The sequence below is a fragment of the Ambystoma mexicanum genome, chromosome 7p, assembly GCF_040938575.1.
Source record: "Ambystoma mexicanum isolate Mex_15411 chromosome 7p, UKY_AmexF1_1, whole genome shotgun sequence".
Classification (NCBI taxonomy): Eukaryota; Metazoa; Chordata; class Amphibia; order Caudata; family Ambystomatidae; genus Ambystoma; species Ambystoma mexicanum.
Window position 1 is genome coordinate 581,817,972 of NC_090939.1, and position 16,352 is coordinate 581,834,323.

The 16,352-nt window shown below is 45.9% G+C and overlaps 1 protein-coding gene across 1 annotated transcript in view; it reads right to left on the reverse strand.

Annotated features, from left to right (window-relative positions):
• The window catches only part of ATP10A (ATPase phospholipid transporting 10A (putative)), a 1,364,682-nt gene that overhangs the window by 644,033 nt on the left and 704,297 nt on the right, over nucleotides 1-16,352 (reverse strand). The window contains exon 4 of the mRNA XM_069636588.1: nucleotides 406-512. Coding sequence (XP_069492689.1) covers nucleotides 406-512 — 107 coding nt within the window. The remainder of the gene's footprint in view (nucleotides 1-405; nucleotides 513-16,352) is intronic.

Consider the following 16,352-nt stretch of genomic DNA (forward strand, 5'->3'; position numbering starts at 1 on the left):
GCTGCTGGAAATCGAAACTAAAAAGACACTAACATGCACATTGCTTCACTGTGACCAACGCTCTGAAATCCAAAGTGGCGTGGGAGTAACAAGAGCAGCAAGTGCTACATTTGCTGATCGTGTAGCCGTGGTCAAACACTGAACTATTAAAAGACAAGAGGTCGGGGGTACAGGAAGGCAAGACAAAGAGGAAGCCGTTGAAGCAACTTCTGGCCATGTATGCGGCTAAAATAAAGTAGAATTGCCTGGAATCCATAAGCAAATAAAATAGAGAGACTAGAAATGAGGGAAATGTAAGCTGAGCATGTACGTGTTGGGGGCATGATGTTGTCTCTATGGGCGATTCATGCATTCGAAACTTCCTTTTCATAACAAAGGCATTCGTGTAAAGGAAGCGAAGCTGACCTGCGTAGATCACAATCCCTGCCACCTCCTCTGTATTTCTGACAGTGCATCCACGAAGTAAGAGGTTTTCTTTGTGAAGTCCAGTTCTTTTCCCATTTTTATGTATTCTGTAAAAGCATAAAACAAAAGCGTTGTTATGGCGAGTTGGAAAGGTCCTAGAAACAGATTGTTCCAGTGATAAACAATGTATTAGATGTAAGTGCATGAAAATGGCTATTTTTTATTGTATTTAAGTAGTAAGAATATGCATTCATACATTTATAAAAACAGAGAATTTGACCACAAAATGAACAGCCACAGTGTAGATGTAGATCATTAATGTTATAGATCGGAAACACACAGTGATGGACATAAAATAGTGAAATTGACAAAGAATAATGAACAGACACTAAATATGCTATCAGTTATTTAGAAGTTCCATCAAATTGAGTATCGAGTTCCATAGGAAACTCGAAAAATTGATTGCCAATAACCTTTGGCTATTATGACGGATTCGGCAGAAGTTTTGCAAACACAATTGAACTTGCATACCCCTCCAGACTGGTCATTTTGGAAAATATCTGTTAAAAAGTAAAACACGTAAGTAAGAAAAAAGAATGCTGTTTCAGCCTAGTGCCCATTCATTTTTCCCATAGAGAAAGTCAAATTGGTACTCAAGCGCTCAACCAGAACCGCTGGATGGAATTAGACCAGGTACTTAACTTGGGCATGAAGGGTTTGACTCGATTTCCGGGAGTGGTCTGGGAGTTATTCCATCCAGTAGATAAAATATTTGACGGAGAAGGGGGTGCCCCCTTCTCCCACAAATTATAGCTATCTCTCCCATGGTGCACTGCAGAAATGAAAACCTGCCATTTTTATTTTGTTCGATGCAAGAGATGACCGCAGTTATTATGGGGAAAAGCAGTGGCTATCCAAAAACAAAAAGTGAAAAAATGATATTTGGAGGGTGGAAATGATGCAATGGTATCAGGCTAGAGGTGGAGTGGGGGGGAAAGAGGACACTATGAAATTGTGGAGATAGGGGGGCCGGGGACCAAGTTCAGAGTTCAAACGCTTTCTCATAGCCGTGTTTATTCGGCTAGTGCCGTAGTCTTTTAAAATATACAATGGGCGCGGCCAAAGGCTGAGCTCACTGGCCAGGACTGTGGGCTCAAAAGACATGTATAGTGACCACGGCCTTCCAAAAGAAACCAATTGAAGGAACAAGTACAGTGACACGGCCGAATGTCATTGCTAGAGGCCCGGTAGCATTTCATAATATACAGTGTGCACAACCAAAGGCCCCGGCTAGTGGGCCGGAAATACACGTATAGTGGCCACGACCACAACATAGGGGTAACATGTAAAAAAACTATGGTATAAAACCATTGAAATTCACTGAAAAAAACGTTAAGTACAGAGTAGATGTAACTCAACAAAACTGTTGAAACTCAGGATGTGGGAAGTGGACCAGCTTAACTTGGTGTGTTCAAGTTGGAAAGCCCATGAGCACATACATATTATAAGAGCAGGGATTCACAATGGCATTTTCAGGGATATGGCCTTATTGGGCACATCAATGGGAACGCGTGGAGTTAAGCTGGTCATGAATTCCCACATCTGCTTAATTTCAAGAGTTTCGTTGCTTTAAATCTGCTCAACATAACTAATTATCAGGAGTTTAAAGCTTCTGAAAAATAAACCAAAATATCATTGAAAGAGAATTTATAACTTAAAATGTATGAACTTCAATAACAAAACATAATGATGTACTGTTTTAATTTCATGCAGAGAAAAACAGGAGAAAGAGAAATGAAAAAAGAGTGAGTACATACAAATATATATATACATATATGCACACATAGAGGCATTTTATATAAAGGGAATTCAGGAAAGGTGCACAAATACAAGAAAATGTTGACTATAAATCATGTACTTTATAAATACGTCTCTTGTGGCTTGATAGGACTGTTCTGTCATGCAGCCATTCTTTAAAATGTAGGGTTTGCAGCTTTCCTCCACTTACGAAGGATATATTTTTAGCCATCATTAAGGTAGTAACAACCTATCTATGTGCATGTTTACCTATGCCATCTTCCACAATCTTAAAATTCATGCACAACAGTGTTATTTTTATTTTGTGGAAGCTCTCTGGCTAGGATTCTAATAATACTATTGCAAATTTCATACCAAAATTCAATAAAACATTAGAATCCCAAAGAATATGACTAATGTCACAGCATTGACAACAAAGATTATCTGGATTATAAGGTTTTCAGTTTTGACATTGGCCAATGTCGTTCATGGAATACTTTTGAGTTGCACACATTTTGTTCTGGTTTGATTTACATTTTTCAAAGTAATTCGACACAATCGTCCACAGTGAGAATTAGAAATTTGAATGCTCACCTGGCCCTTAATTAACATGAAACATTTATAGCAGCCCAAAGTCGTGAACACTGGCCCTCGTTACTATGTAATTATGGAGTACTTTCACAGTACCAGACAATGTAATCAAAGAGTTCATAACACAAGGAAGTTTCTTAAAGTAAGCTTTCAGTTCAGTATACTTAAAAAAAAAAAAAAATGAAAACAAAATTAAGAAACTAGAGGGAGAAAGATTCTTAAAGAACTGCAATTCATCAGCATAAGACACAATGTAACACAGATGTTTCATTCCCCAATAAGGAGCGGTAGGGGTAATTGTGTGATGTGCCACATAACATTTCACATAAACGTGCATATAATAGATGATACAATTATATGCGATAAAGGACCCCCTACAATACATTGTAAGAATACTGCAAGACGCAGAGGAGTTTCATGACCAAATAGAGGAATGAGGCCAAAGGCGGAGCTCCTTTAGAAGGTCACAGAACTTTGAGGTGACTTACAGTATCCTTTTTACGCACAGATGTAATCCCCTTTAATTTCTGGCCTCGTGCTTAATGTATTGTAGGAGATCTTCTAGTTGCTGATGCATGTAATCAAAGTAGAATAATGTGTTGCAGAAAGATAACTGAAGCAGTTTCATACAATCTATCTAAAAAAAGTTTTCATTTAGGGTTTTAAAATAAGTCATAACATGCAGATTCTTGCTCTCGTGTGTTAAGATCCAACAGTACAAAAAAAAAATACATGACCATAAACAATTACTGACCAGTTAAGGGCTGTACAATATCACAAAGTCATTTTAAAATAAAACGATTTAAAATATGGTCACAGCCTTCAAGTGCTGCATTGACAACTGGAAATCTAGATAACAGAAGTGATGTCATAACTGGCCTGTAAAAAAAACATTATTAAGAAAAGACCTTTCTATGGGTATTTCATACTTCCATATATTATAAGGTTATATGTCAAAGGTAAAGCTAGTACATCATGTTTGAAGTACAGTGAAAGATCTAAGACAGAAGGGCAGGCCAGAAAGTGAACAGATGAGTCAGACCAACAGGGTTGCTAAGCAACTACACAATGAGTCCTGTTCCGAAAGCGTGCCCATAAACACAAATTGAATGATCAGGAGGGTACCCTAGTGTAAAAGGATGCCAGAGGACGGGGGGCGTTCGAAACAACAATATCACAAGTGAGCAGAATATCTAGGGCCCATGCAAAACCTTCCCCCCCCCCCCGCCAATAACGGAGGACTCAGCCATGGGGAAAGTTATACAGTCTTTTATTCTCCAATGACAGGGACCATACAGGAAACCAAAAATCTACAGCAATCTCATCTTCTGAGCCTGTGTCACCCAGTTTTGTAACCGTGTTGATGTACAAACATTAACACCATCCCCAGAAACCTAGGTGAATCACCTTATTGGTTAGCTCGGGCATACTACCTATGGAACCCATACACATCTGGATTCTCACTGGTCTTCCCATGTCAGGTGCGTCACCTGAGGCTTCCCCCCAAAACTATATTACTTTGTTGCATGGTCACACGAAGACCATTGGTCCGTGCAACATTCTACACCACCTCATGATCTTATTTATATACTCTTAGCCAAATGGCTTTGTGTATACAACACAGTACCTAGTAAATACAAAACATAAATACAGGTTCTACAAGCATGAAGCAGCATAAAACTAATGGACCATAAAAACACAAGCATCTTAGGGTCAGATAAAACATATTGGTCATAAAATCAATTACATTAAAGTTTCAAAATTTCTGCACATTTCCAACAAAATGTCATCATATAAAATACTAGATTATGATCGTTTCCCTCTAAGAATGTAGACCAGAGTAGACACATTTCAGAGCAGTCATAAGTACTATTATAGGTTTTAATATGGCTGAACCTGATTCGCTGTAAACCCTCACTCATAAGGTGAACCAGCGTTTCAATAGCACATGTGCCACATAAGCGGCATTGCCTTTCAGATCGAGCTATGCCATAAAATGCAACTTTAGTAGCAAGCGTATCACCAACATTAAATTTAAGTAACAGGTACTGTCTGAATATTGCACTGTTGGAATAGGCAACAATATAAGTTGGCTTAGACAGACGGGCAGTTCTATACTCACAGTAGAGGCCACTATTACTTTTTATGTAAATGTTCATTAGATTTTGTTCCTAAATAAACATAGTCAGTGCTTTTTTCAGTCGATTTTTAACCAAGTACACCTCGCCCATCATTTAGAGATTTAGGCAACCAACCTGCCGCTTAATATATAATGATAAAATTGTCCCCATAGTGTTGCCATTATGAAGCCCCAGAAATGCAAGCAGGAAACTGACCATATATGTACCATTATGAAACACTTGCAGGTGCTCATAACAGTCTTGAGTATGAATTCATAGGCTATACCATTAAGCTCGAAATCTAAATACAAATACTCAATGGACAGCACTTGAGGCATTTGAAACAATTTGCAAAGCACGTTTCCCTCTAAACGTTTTAGAACTGGTAGATAGTGGTGGCCCAAACCTCAATACCGTAGTAGAGGATTGGAAGAACTTTTGGAGATTACAATAACAGGATTGTCGAGATGGAATAACCTCCCTGTCACCCTATAAAAGAACCAATGGCGCTTACAGATTTCTTACATTTAGTTTTAGTTCCCAACCAGTGCATGGACCATTTGAGGGTATTTTCAACATACAGTCCTAAATATTTATATGAATTTACACACTCAAGAGCATAACCATTTAGTTCACATAGGATACGCTTGCGCAGAGGGTGTTTACGAGAGAATATCATAATCTTGCTTTTTTCGATGTTAACCAAAAGGCCATAAATCTGCATACTCCGCCAGAGCTGTAATCCGACATTGAAGCCCTTTGTGGGTATGATCCATTAAGAGTAGATCGGCGTAAGCGAACCAGCTAGTCTGATGGGAACTAACTTTCACAGGACAGATGAACGAGTTACTCTCTTACCTGGTAACGTTCTTTCGATGGGATGGTCCGACGATGTATTCCATATCTATGACAGTAATCACCACAGCTGTGCTGCTTCGGAAAATCTTTCGGCGTCTGCGTCCATGACGTCGATACGCCGCCCTCGAGGACCTCCTCCGACAGCTGACGTCCAGGGACGTCATTTTGCCAAAATGCCAGGGGTAGCGGAAGTGACATCAGACGACCCTTGACCCCCTGATGACATCACAGGAAGTGATGTCATTTGACCCCACCCCAAAGTGATATCACGAGAAGCGATGGAACACAACCTTTCACCCGTTGACAAAACAGGAAGTGGCATCACGTAGCATTGTACACTATGAAAAATATGGTTATGATATCACTATAATGTGATGTACATTTCATACAAGAATGGATCGCCATATGTATCGTTAAGATCAGTGTATAGGCCCATATTACCAAATTACTCTGAAGGCAAGAAGACGTCCATGACCAAATGATAATTATTTGTTATTATATAGCACTTACGCTTAAGTGCTGTATATAGAAGAAATATACACCCAATATCACCCAACCTGTGTTGGTACTCATTTATTGACCTCAGAAGGATGAAAGGCTGAGTTGAGGCGTTTAAGAACAAACTAAGTCAGTGACTCACCCCCTGAAGTGTGCCTGAAATAAACCTTTAATCAGTCTAGCAATTATTTTATAGCATTCCAGAAAGACACATTTGGTATTCCTATTCTTTCTTATTTAGGGTCAGTGCTGAAAGTGTTAGACTTGTTTATTTTATTTATTTATTTGCATTTGTATAGCGCGTATCGGCCCTAGGGCATCGTGGCGCTTTTAAGGATACTTGCTTAGACAAAGAGCATAGCTTAAAGGGTTACAAGAGCATACAGCAGTTTAGACATACATTTCAGTTACGGATTGGGCAATTAACATGGATGAACCCACAGGTCAGGTAAGGTATGTCTGAAGTGTCTAAAGTGGCTGGCCTAGTGGAATAGTTGAGTTTTCAGAAACTTGCGTAAGGTCTCTTTCCTGAGTGTTGGTGGTAGTGCATTCCAAATTTTTGGTGCTAAGACTGCAAAGCTGGTGCCTCCAGCTTTGGCTCTTTTAAAGGTTGGGATGGCGAGCAGGTTGCAGTGTTGCGTGCATGTAGGTCTTTCTGAAGTGGCGCGGTGAATGGTTTCTGAGAGGTACGGAGGTGCTGTGTTTGCTAGGCAGGCGTGTGTAATGGAAAGGGCTTTGAATAGGATGCACTCTCTGACTGGGAGCCAATGGGCGTCTTTCCAGGCTTGGGAGATGTGCTCCCTTTTTGGATTGCTGAGGGCTGCCCTGAGGGCATTGTTTTGAGTGGTTTGGAGTTTAAGTTCTTGGCTGAGGTGCCTAAGAAGAGGACATTGCAGTAGTCCTATCTAGCCCCTACTGTGGCTCTGGCTATGGATAGGCAGTTTTGAGGTGAGAGATAAGGTTTGACAGCATTTATGATTTTGGGGGTAAGAGCTGCCGAAGATGTGATGGCGCTGAATTGTCGTGACATGGATAGGGTGGAGTCTATGTGTACTCCCAGTGTTTTGGCTGTTTTTGATGTGGTGATGGGAGTGTTGTCTATGATGGAGGAGTATTTGCTGTCCAATTTATTGAGTGTTTGTTTGGTACCTACTATGAGTATTTCAGTCTTGTCTCCGTTGAGACAGAGGCCATTAGCCGCCAGCCAGGCCTGGATGATGGCATAGATCTCACTTAGCTTGGCAGTGTCCTGTTCATAGGAGCCGGTGAGTGGGAGTAGTACTTGCGTATCATCGGCATTATTGGTGTAAGTTATGCCATGATCATCGAGCTCGTTGAAGAGTGGAGGGTAAAAATGTTGTAGAGAGTCGGTGACATGCAGGAACCCTGCGTAACTCCGCAATGGATGGGTGTGGGGGTGGCGCATGCTTGGTCTGAGAATACCCTCATTAGCCTTCCCTCAAGGAAGGAGGTGATCCATGTGGTAGCTTGCTGTGAGAAGTGAGCTGCCTTCTTGAGGTATCTGCATAGGGTCATGTGATCTACCAGATCGAAAGCTGCAGATAGGTCAAGCAGCAAGAGTAGCGCTGGTTTGCCTTTGTCTGTTCAATTTGCATTTTTAGGTCGAGTAGGGCGGTTTCGGTTCCATGCCTTGGACGGAAACCTGATTGCCTCTTGCCCAGGATGTGGTTTTCTTCCAGAAATTGTTGTATCTGAAGGTATGCTGCTTTGTCCAGTTTCTTAAGCAGGAACGGGACGGTTGTTATGGGTCTGTAATTATTGGGCATGTCCGGGTCAAGTGAAGGTTTTTTGAGTAATGGGTGGAACCAGGCTTCTTTGAGAGCATGGGGGACTATGCCGGTGGAGAGAGAAGCATTAATGATGGCTGTAATTAGTGGCGCTAGTGGTTCTCTGCACTCTTTGATGAGTGTTGCGGGGCAAATGTCGCCCTTGCATGAGGAGGGCTTGATGCGTTCCATGATGGCTGTGACTTCTGAGTCAGTGACTGGTAGGGATGTAACGGTATTACGGTATACCGGTAAAGATACCGTGAACCACTTAATCGAACAATAATAACCGTCACATTGTATACCGTTCATACCGTTAAGTATGCTTTTCAATCTAATTTGGAAGGGCTGCAGTAAGCAAGTGCTGCACAGTCTTGGTCTTGCACTGTTGGATGTGCCGTCTGCCAAGTAGTTTCAGTTGGAGCAGTTTTTAATGCCTTTCCATAAACCACACGTGCCTGACACAAAATCAATATGTTAGCAATAGGAAGGATAAATACAGTGCCAAGAAGGAAGAGGGTTTACTTTGGGTTGGCGGCTTTGGGGTTTACATATTTATAATGGATAATGTTTTCTAAACATATGACAATGGGGGATTTCCCTGGTTCTATCATTGAATTTACTTATAATTAGTCTCTGTAATCTCTGTGGGTATTCCCTGCTGCCATACCAAAGGGTAACATGTCCGTGATTACTGAACACCTTTTCGCCCACAAGTAAACTAAAGGCTGTAACATAAAGAGCGTGCGTGTGGGTGTGTGTATGCGCACAAGCTTATACTACCATCAGCCTTCATTGATCTGTGGCATGCAGGTTATCAAGATGGCAACATGTTCATCTTCACCAGTAGCCAGTGGGGGAGCTAAAAGCCTAAATGACCACTTAAGAAAAGCTATTCAGTTTGCTTTGCCAGTCGCAGCAGTGCTCCCCCCTGCTCCCCTCCTCTTCACACGTGTGTTTGTGTTTGGTGGAAGCAAGGAGTGGCATTTCAGTGGAAAGTATGTTGAAAAGCCCAATTCTGGGTCTGGTTGCCTGGTTTTGTTTGTGATGATAAATCTGACAATTTATGACCTTTTAGAAAATATTTGTTAAGATTAGTTAGCTCCACCTGCTATACCGCGATAACCATGATATACCGCCATTTGGCAAGAAGGTTATTGTACCGTCATAAAACTAATACCGTGACACCCCTAGTGACTGGTCTGAAGGAGAAGGCTTTAGAGTCTTTGCTGTCATGAGCGAGAGCTGGGCTTTGGGGGGGCTTGGTCACAGGCAGGGCACTGAGGTGTTTATTACACCATGTTTCATCTTTTTTTTTTAATAACATATTTTATTGGTTTTAAACATACATACAATGCATCTACCTTACCCCCCCCCCTCTCCCTCCCTTCAACATTCCGGTTGGTACACCCCTTGATTCCAGTCATTGCTTTCCCGCACCATTGTTTCCGAGGCTTGTGTTTCTTTTCATGTCTCGTATGTGGAATGTGTCCATCTTCTTACCCCCCCACTTCACCGGCAATTTCTACCACACACAGTCCTCCCATTTCCCCCAGATCTTGTGCGCCTTTGCCGGGCATCCCCGTGCTGTGTATATTCTATGCTCCTGTGCTGCACAAATGTCCATTTCATTCGACCATTGATTCACGGATGGGCTTTCCGGGGCTCCCCATTTTTGTGCTATATCCCGTTTTATCAAACCCATTGCATTGGAAAGAAAGATACCCTCCCACTTGTTCGAGACGCTCTCGTCTGGGGCCCCCAATATCATTATAGCAGGTTCTGGGGTTATCGTGCGCCCCAGGGCTCTTGTGAGTTGTTGACAGCATTGCTCCCAGAAAGTCTTGATTTCAGAGCATCCCCAGAGAAGGTGGATGAAAGTGCCCTCCTCCCTTCCACATTTCAGGCAGTTGGGGTCCTCTGCTCTTCCCCAGCTAAATAGGGCCCTTCGCGGATAGTACACCCTATGTAGTATTTTTAGTTGTACCAGTCTGATCCTGGAATTAATTGCTATTTCGCGTGGGTGCATAAGTATTTGGATCCAGTTCTCTGGTTCAATAGGCCCCACGTCACGCTCCCATTTGTTCTTAAGGCTAGTCAGCTCCGGGGTGGCAAAGGCATTAATCGCCTTATACAGGATAGTGGTGACTTTTGCAGGAATGTGTTGTACCAGGAGGTTACGTTCCAGGGGTGTGTAATCTGCTAGCTCGTCAAGCTCTAGCCTATGTGCACCAATGGCATGTGTTAATTGTAAATAGTGGTAATTTTCTGCTTCTGGCAATCCATATGTTTGCTGCAGGGTTTCGAATGGGAGGATTGAGCCATCCGTAACGATGTCTCCTATTGTGGCTATCCCAGCCTCCACCCACCTGGTCCATGCATTCAGCTTCCTCACCTCCTTCAACCTATGGTTGTGCCAGAGTGGTTGTGCCATGGTAACTTGTTTCCCCCAACCTATGTGGGTATGTGCCTGCCTCCATACCGTCGCGATATGGGTGGACATTGTTTGTGCGGGGGGCCTGGCTAGGGTCTGGTATAGTGTTTCCAGTGGCGGGCTGCCCCGGGTAATGGGTTCCTCCGCTCTAATATGTGGTTGTCCGGGATCTCCGTGGAGGAGGTCGTTGACTACGTTTAGTTGAGAGGCCCAGTAGTAGGATCTTAGATGTGGGAGACCTATACCCCCCTCCCAGACGGATCGTTGTAGTGTGGATAATGCAATTCGGGGCTGCCCGCCCTTCCATATCAGTTTTCCAACCAGGCGCTCTATTTGAGTGAACTCTGAGTTTGGTATGGTCAGTGGGGCGTTCTGTAGCACATAAAGAAAGCGCGGGAGCGCCATCATTTTAAAGAGGGCCGATCTGCCCATGAGCGTAAGAGGGAGGAGCATCCAATGTCTTACGTCCTCTGCGAAACGATCTACTAGTGGGTGCAGGTTGTGGGTCACATATTCCGAGAGGATCCCGGAGATCCATATGCCCAGATAACGGAAGCCCTCCCTTTCTACTCGGTATGGGATGCCTCGGGGAATTGCCATGTCCCCCCCCTCCACCGGGAACAGGATCGATTTATCCCAGTTGACCCTCAGTCCACTGAATTCCCCAAAAGTCGTCAACATCTGGGTTATAATTGGGCATGCGTGCTCTGGGTCGCTGAGGTAAAGTAGTAGATCGTCAGCGTAAAGGGACACTTTGTCCTCTCTTCCATCCGGCCATCGGAATCCAGACCATGTGGTGACTTGTCTGAGCCATTGGGCCAGTGGTTCGATCGCCAAGGCAAATAGGAGGGGGGAAAGAGGGCAGCCCTGTCGGGTGCCTCTGCCCAATGGGAAGGCTTTCGAGGTCCAGCCATTTACCCTAACCGTCGCCATTGGGGCTTCGTATAGCAGCCGTATCCAACCGAGAAAAGCCTCACCTATATTCATGCGTCTCATCACCGCCCATAAGCTTTCCCACACTACCGAGTCGAACGCCTTCTCAAAATCAATAGCTAGAAGAGCTAGTGGCGCTTCTATGCTCGGGGCTTTTTCCAAGAGTAAATGTAGCCTGCGTAGATTCATTCTAGTGGATCTCTGCGGCATAAAGCCGCATTGATCCGGGTGGACCAATGTGGGTATGGCCTGTTGGAGTCTATTGGCCAGTGCCTTGGCAAGAATCTTCGCCTCACTATTAATAAGCGATATGGGTCGATATGACGTGCATTGGTCAGGGGGTTTACCCTGTTTCGGAATAACCACAATATTTGCTGTTCGTAGGTCCCTCGGGAGGATGCCCAGGTCTTTGGCTGCTAGGAATAGTTCCCGAAGGGGGGTCGCCATTTTGTTACTGCCTAATTTTTTCCAGGTCTCGGCCGGAAAGCCGTTAGGACCTGGTGTCTTCCCAGATTGTAACTGGGACATGGCCTCTGCGATCTCTGCTTCATCCAGTTCTCTGTCTAGATGTGTTTTTTGCTGTTCCGAGAGGTATGGAATTGCGATCTCATCCAGAAGGGACGGATCCATTGGTAATGTCGGGGCAGCGTAAAGTGTGGTATAGAAGTTGGCGAATGCCTCCGCTATTTCTGGGTCTGTTTTGGCAGGGGTGTTGGGGTTCTCCGTTATCTGTCTGACATGCCGGTGCCCTTCCTCACGGCGTTCCAGCCAGGCCAGTAGTTTGCCGGCTTTGTCACCATACTCATAAACTCTGGTCCTGGTCTCCCTGTGCGCCTGTTTCGCATTATCTAACGCTGTGTTATGAAGAGTTGCTCTGGCTTTCATAAGGGAGCGGTGGACCTCGGGGCTGGGACTGGTGACATATCTAGTTTCCCATTCCTTTGCGGCTGCCTCCGCCTCCGTGATTTTTTTGTTTTGTTCTTTCCTTTTATTACACGTCCATGCCATTATTTCCCCTCTAAGTACCGCCTTATGGGATTCCCATAGCGTCACCGGGCTTTCTACAGAGCTTGTGTTTATTTCGAAGAATTCGTCGGATTTTTCCGTAATGTGTTTCACGAACTCTGGCAGACCCAGGTAATAACTATTTAACCGCCAGGTCCTGGGGGGCAGGGGTTTATCCACCTGGAGCATTAATTCCAGGGGAGAATGGTCGGAGATACCGCGGGGAAGAAGTTCCGCTGTCTTAACCCTATATGCTTCGGGGGTCGGGAGGAAGAAGTGATCCAACCTGGACAGGGATCCATGAGCCCCTGAGTGAAAGGAGAACCCCTGATCTATGGGGTGGAGGTCTCTCCATACGTCACTCAGCCCCAGAGCTGTTGCAAAGGTCGCTAATCGGGTGGGTTTATTTGGGTCTCGATTTCGTATATGAGTTCGGTCCCGTGTATTGCACATCACATCATTGAAGTCCCCTCCCAGGATCCATAAGTCTGGCTGTTGTTGTACCATCAGTGCCGTGACATCCCTTAGGAGAATATCCCCCAGTCCCGGCGGGGAGTATATTGCCAGGATGGCCACCTTCTCCTCCCATAGGGTGCCCTCAACCAGCACAAAACGGCCCCTGGGGTCTAGTTCCACTGCCGACAGTGTAAAGGGGAGCCTCTTGTGTAAAAGAATCAGGACTCCTCGGGAACCCATCGTGTACCCTGAGTGATGCGCCTGGCGATAGTTCGTCCTGCGGAAAAATTGGCAGGTCGTGCCCGCTAGGTGCGTCTCTGTAAGGAGAGCTATGTCAGGAGAACGCCTGTTAAGGAATTGCATTATAAGTCGGCGTTTTATGCTTGAGCCCATGCCATTCACATTCCATGTAAGGAGTTTTAAGGATCTGTGCCGTGTATTAAGTCCCCTTGGGGCATGTGTTTCTTCATCTGAGCCGCCGTTATGTTGTTGTGTGGCCATTCCTGTCTACAGGTCTAGATTGTTGTATCGGATGTGTATGTGATGTATGCGGGTGTAAGGATGCGGTGGGCATGCCCTTCGGGTGCGTGGGTGTTGGGCGTGAGGTGCATCCTAGCTTCTTGGTGGGAATTGGTTTGGTGTCGTGTCCCGGATAAATTTTAACATATAACAACTCCCCGTCCCCCCTCCCCATACTCCTCCCCAACATGAAGTATCTGTCGCCCGAACTTTACTGGCGCTGGAAAAACTATGCGGCCAGATTAACTTAAACTTAAACTGTTATTTCTTTCCCTCTGACTTACTACTCCTTACTGATTCGAGTGTCCGGAGCCTTGGGTCGGGGGCGTGGTGGTCGCCGGTGGTCTGTTGTGTTGCTTCTGATTAAGTACGTTGCGTTTGATCCTTCGTGCAGCGGCGGCTATGACCTCACTCTAGTGACTGTTCAAACAAGGAGGATGTCGCCATGGCCCACCTAATGGGCCGTTGGTTAATACGTTCTATCCCGGTTTCCATCTGATCTTTGGTTTTGCGATTGACTCTGTTAACTTCTTTCTGGGTCGGGATCCCCATTTGGTTCGTCGTGGTTTTCCGGCGCGGGGTGTTGAGCAGGTCCATTCTCCCTTGGTCTTGGTCTCGGTCTTTCCCCCCGGTTTCGCTCAGTCCTGGTCCAGTCTCCCACGATGTGGGTTTCGGCCCAACTCCATGCCTCCTGTGGGTCAGTGAAGTGGATTGTCTTGCCTTCGTGTTGGATTTTCAACTGTGCCGGGAACAACAGTCCGTATTTCACGTTCATCGAGTGCAGCTTCCTTTTCAGATGTTCAAAGGACTGTCTGGCCCTCTGGACTTCGCGGGTGTAATCCGGAAAAAAGGCGATCCTGGAGCCATTATATGTCACTGTCCCTTGTGTCCTGGCCATCTGTAAAATGGCATCTCTATCGCGGTAATTGAGAATTTTTGCAATAACCGTTCTTGGGGGAGCTCCTGGAGTTGGTCAACCGGTGGGTACTCGGTGCGCACGTTCCACCGAGAAGAAATTCGAGAAGGTCTTTGGGGCGAAAAGGTCCGCTAGCCATTGCTCCAAAAAGAGTTCCATACTGGGGCCTTCTGTGCGCTCCGGCAGGCCCAAAATGCGGATGTTATTGCGTCGGGACCTGCCCTCTCCCTCCTCCACTCGGGCTTCTAAGGTTTTCAGGCGGGTTAGTGTTTGCGTGAGTTGTTGGTGCACACCCCCCATGTCGTCCTCCACATTGGATATTCGCTGCTCTGCTTCTCCTGTTCTAGAAGACAATTTTTGGAGGTCTTGGCGAAGAAATGAGACCTCGGTGGAGATAGCGTCCACTTTTTGTTCCACCGAGGAGCGTGAGTTGGCGATTGCCGCCATAACGTCTTTTAGTGAGAGGGTCTCTTCCATCGGGGGGGTGGTGTTTGTTTCAGTGTTCTCCGCAGTTTGTGTCGGTTGTGAGCTTGTTGCATACTGATCCATGGTGCTCTGCGTTGCGTTCTTCTTGAATCTTTCCTTCCCCATGATGTGGGAGATCCTCAGGGTTATGGACGTGGGAGTTAAAGCGTCTTATCCTCCCACGGCGTCGTCAGGGCTTTCCCCCGCTACCTTGCCGCCCCTGCCTCACACCCGTTGTGTTGTTACTTGGTCGATTGTATCTTCGTCTTCCCCAGGGTCTCAAGAGCTTGTGGATTATGCTCGAAGCCCGACGCGTGGGGAGCACCTACTTGCTGTGGGTCGTCCCTTTGTTGGCTTGTTAGTAGGGCAAAGGCACCGGAAGATATCACAGGCCAGTATCGGCGTTCGATGGCACGTCGTCGCGGCCTCACAGCCGTTTCAGCATATCAATACGCTCCCACTAGAGTCTCTCGTTGCGGGTCTGCCTGCAGCTGCGGTCCGGTGGCGGCGTCGGCTTACCAGAGAAATACACGGTACCCTCCCGTTATTCTCTCCTTGTCCTCAAGGCTTGCAATTGCGCCGGACGCGCCGGACGCAGCCCAGGTTGTCCGCCCGATTTGTTTGTGTGCGCGGTTGTGTCCACGGTGGCTCAGTTCTAGCCGGTCCGTCGCCCGCTTCTCGGGCCCTTGTCGAGGGAGTGGCGCAGGGTGGGTGGGGGTTATTCTCCCCCCCTCTGGTTCCTTCAGTGGATCGGGCTCGGGGCCTTCGCTGTGTCTCTAGCTACTCTCCGACGCGGCGGCCATCTTGCTTTGCCGGCGGGGTTTCCCTTCGTTTCTTCAATGCAGATATTTCGTTCACCGCGCCTCGTTTTTGGTCTAAACCTTGGTCGTTTGCTGTCGCCAGGTTCCGCTGCACAAAAATGTCTTTATTTCTTCTGAACGAGTTCCCGAAGCAAAGGATTTTCCAGGATATTTCGGGCGGCCACGAGAGCGCTCGGGGATCACGTCTCCATTGCGCGCTCGCAGGCCACGCCCCACCATGTTTCATCTTTGACTGTTTCCTGAGTACTGTTGGGTGGGCAGGCAAGCTCTTTGTAGATAGCAACTAGTTCCTTTGTCTCAGAATGAGCGTTAGTAATTCTGGAGTTGTATGATGCAGCTTTGGCTAATGTGATTTCTTTTTTGTAGCGGGCGGCAAAGGATTTGTAGGCCTCTAGCGTGGGTTGGGTCGGGCATGCTTTCCATGTGGTGAGTGCCGTTCGTTTTAAGGATCTCAGGTCTAGTATCTCTTGGGTGAACCGTGAGTTGGAGTGGCGTTTTTCTTGGTTAGAGGTGCAATGGCGTCTATGGCCGTTTTGATAACTATGTTGTATGTGTCAACTAGTGCTACCGGGTCTGTAGAGAAGGGAGGCCTCAAGGCTGATGCAGCCTCTAGGACAGGGAGTATTCTTTCTTTAGTGAGGAGTCTGGCTGATCTAGTAGTAGCTGAGAGTATGGGTGCCATGGGTTTGGGTGGCGGATTTGTTGGGATAAAGAAGTGTATGAGGAAGTGGTCAGTCCAAGGGCATG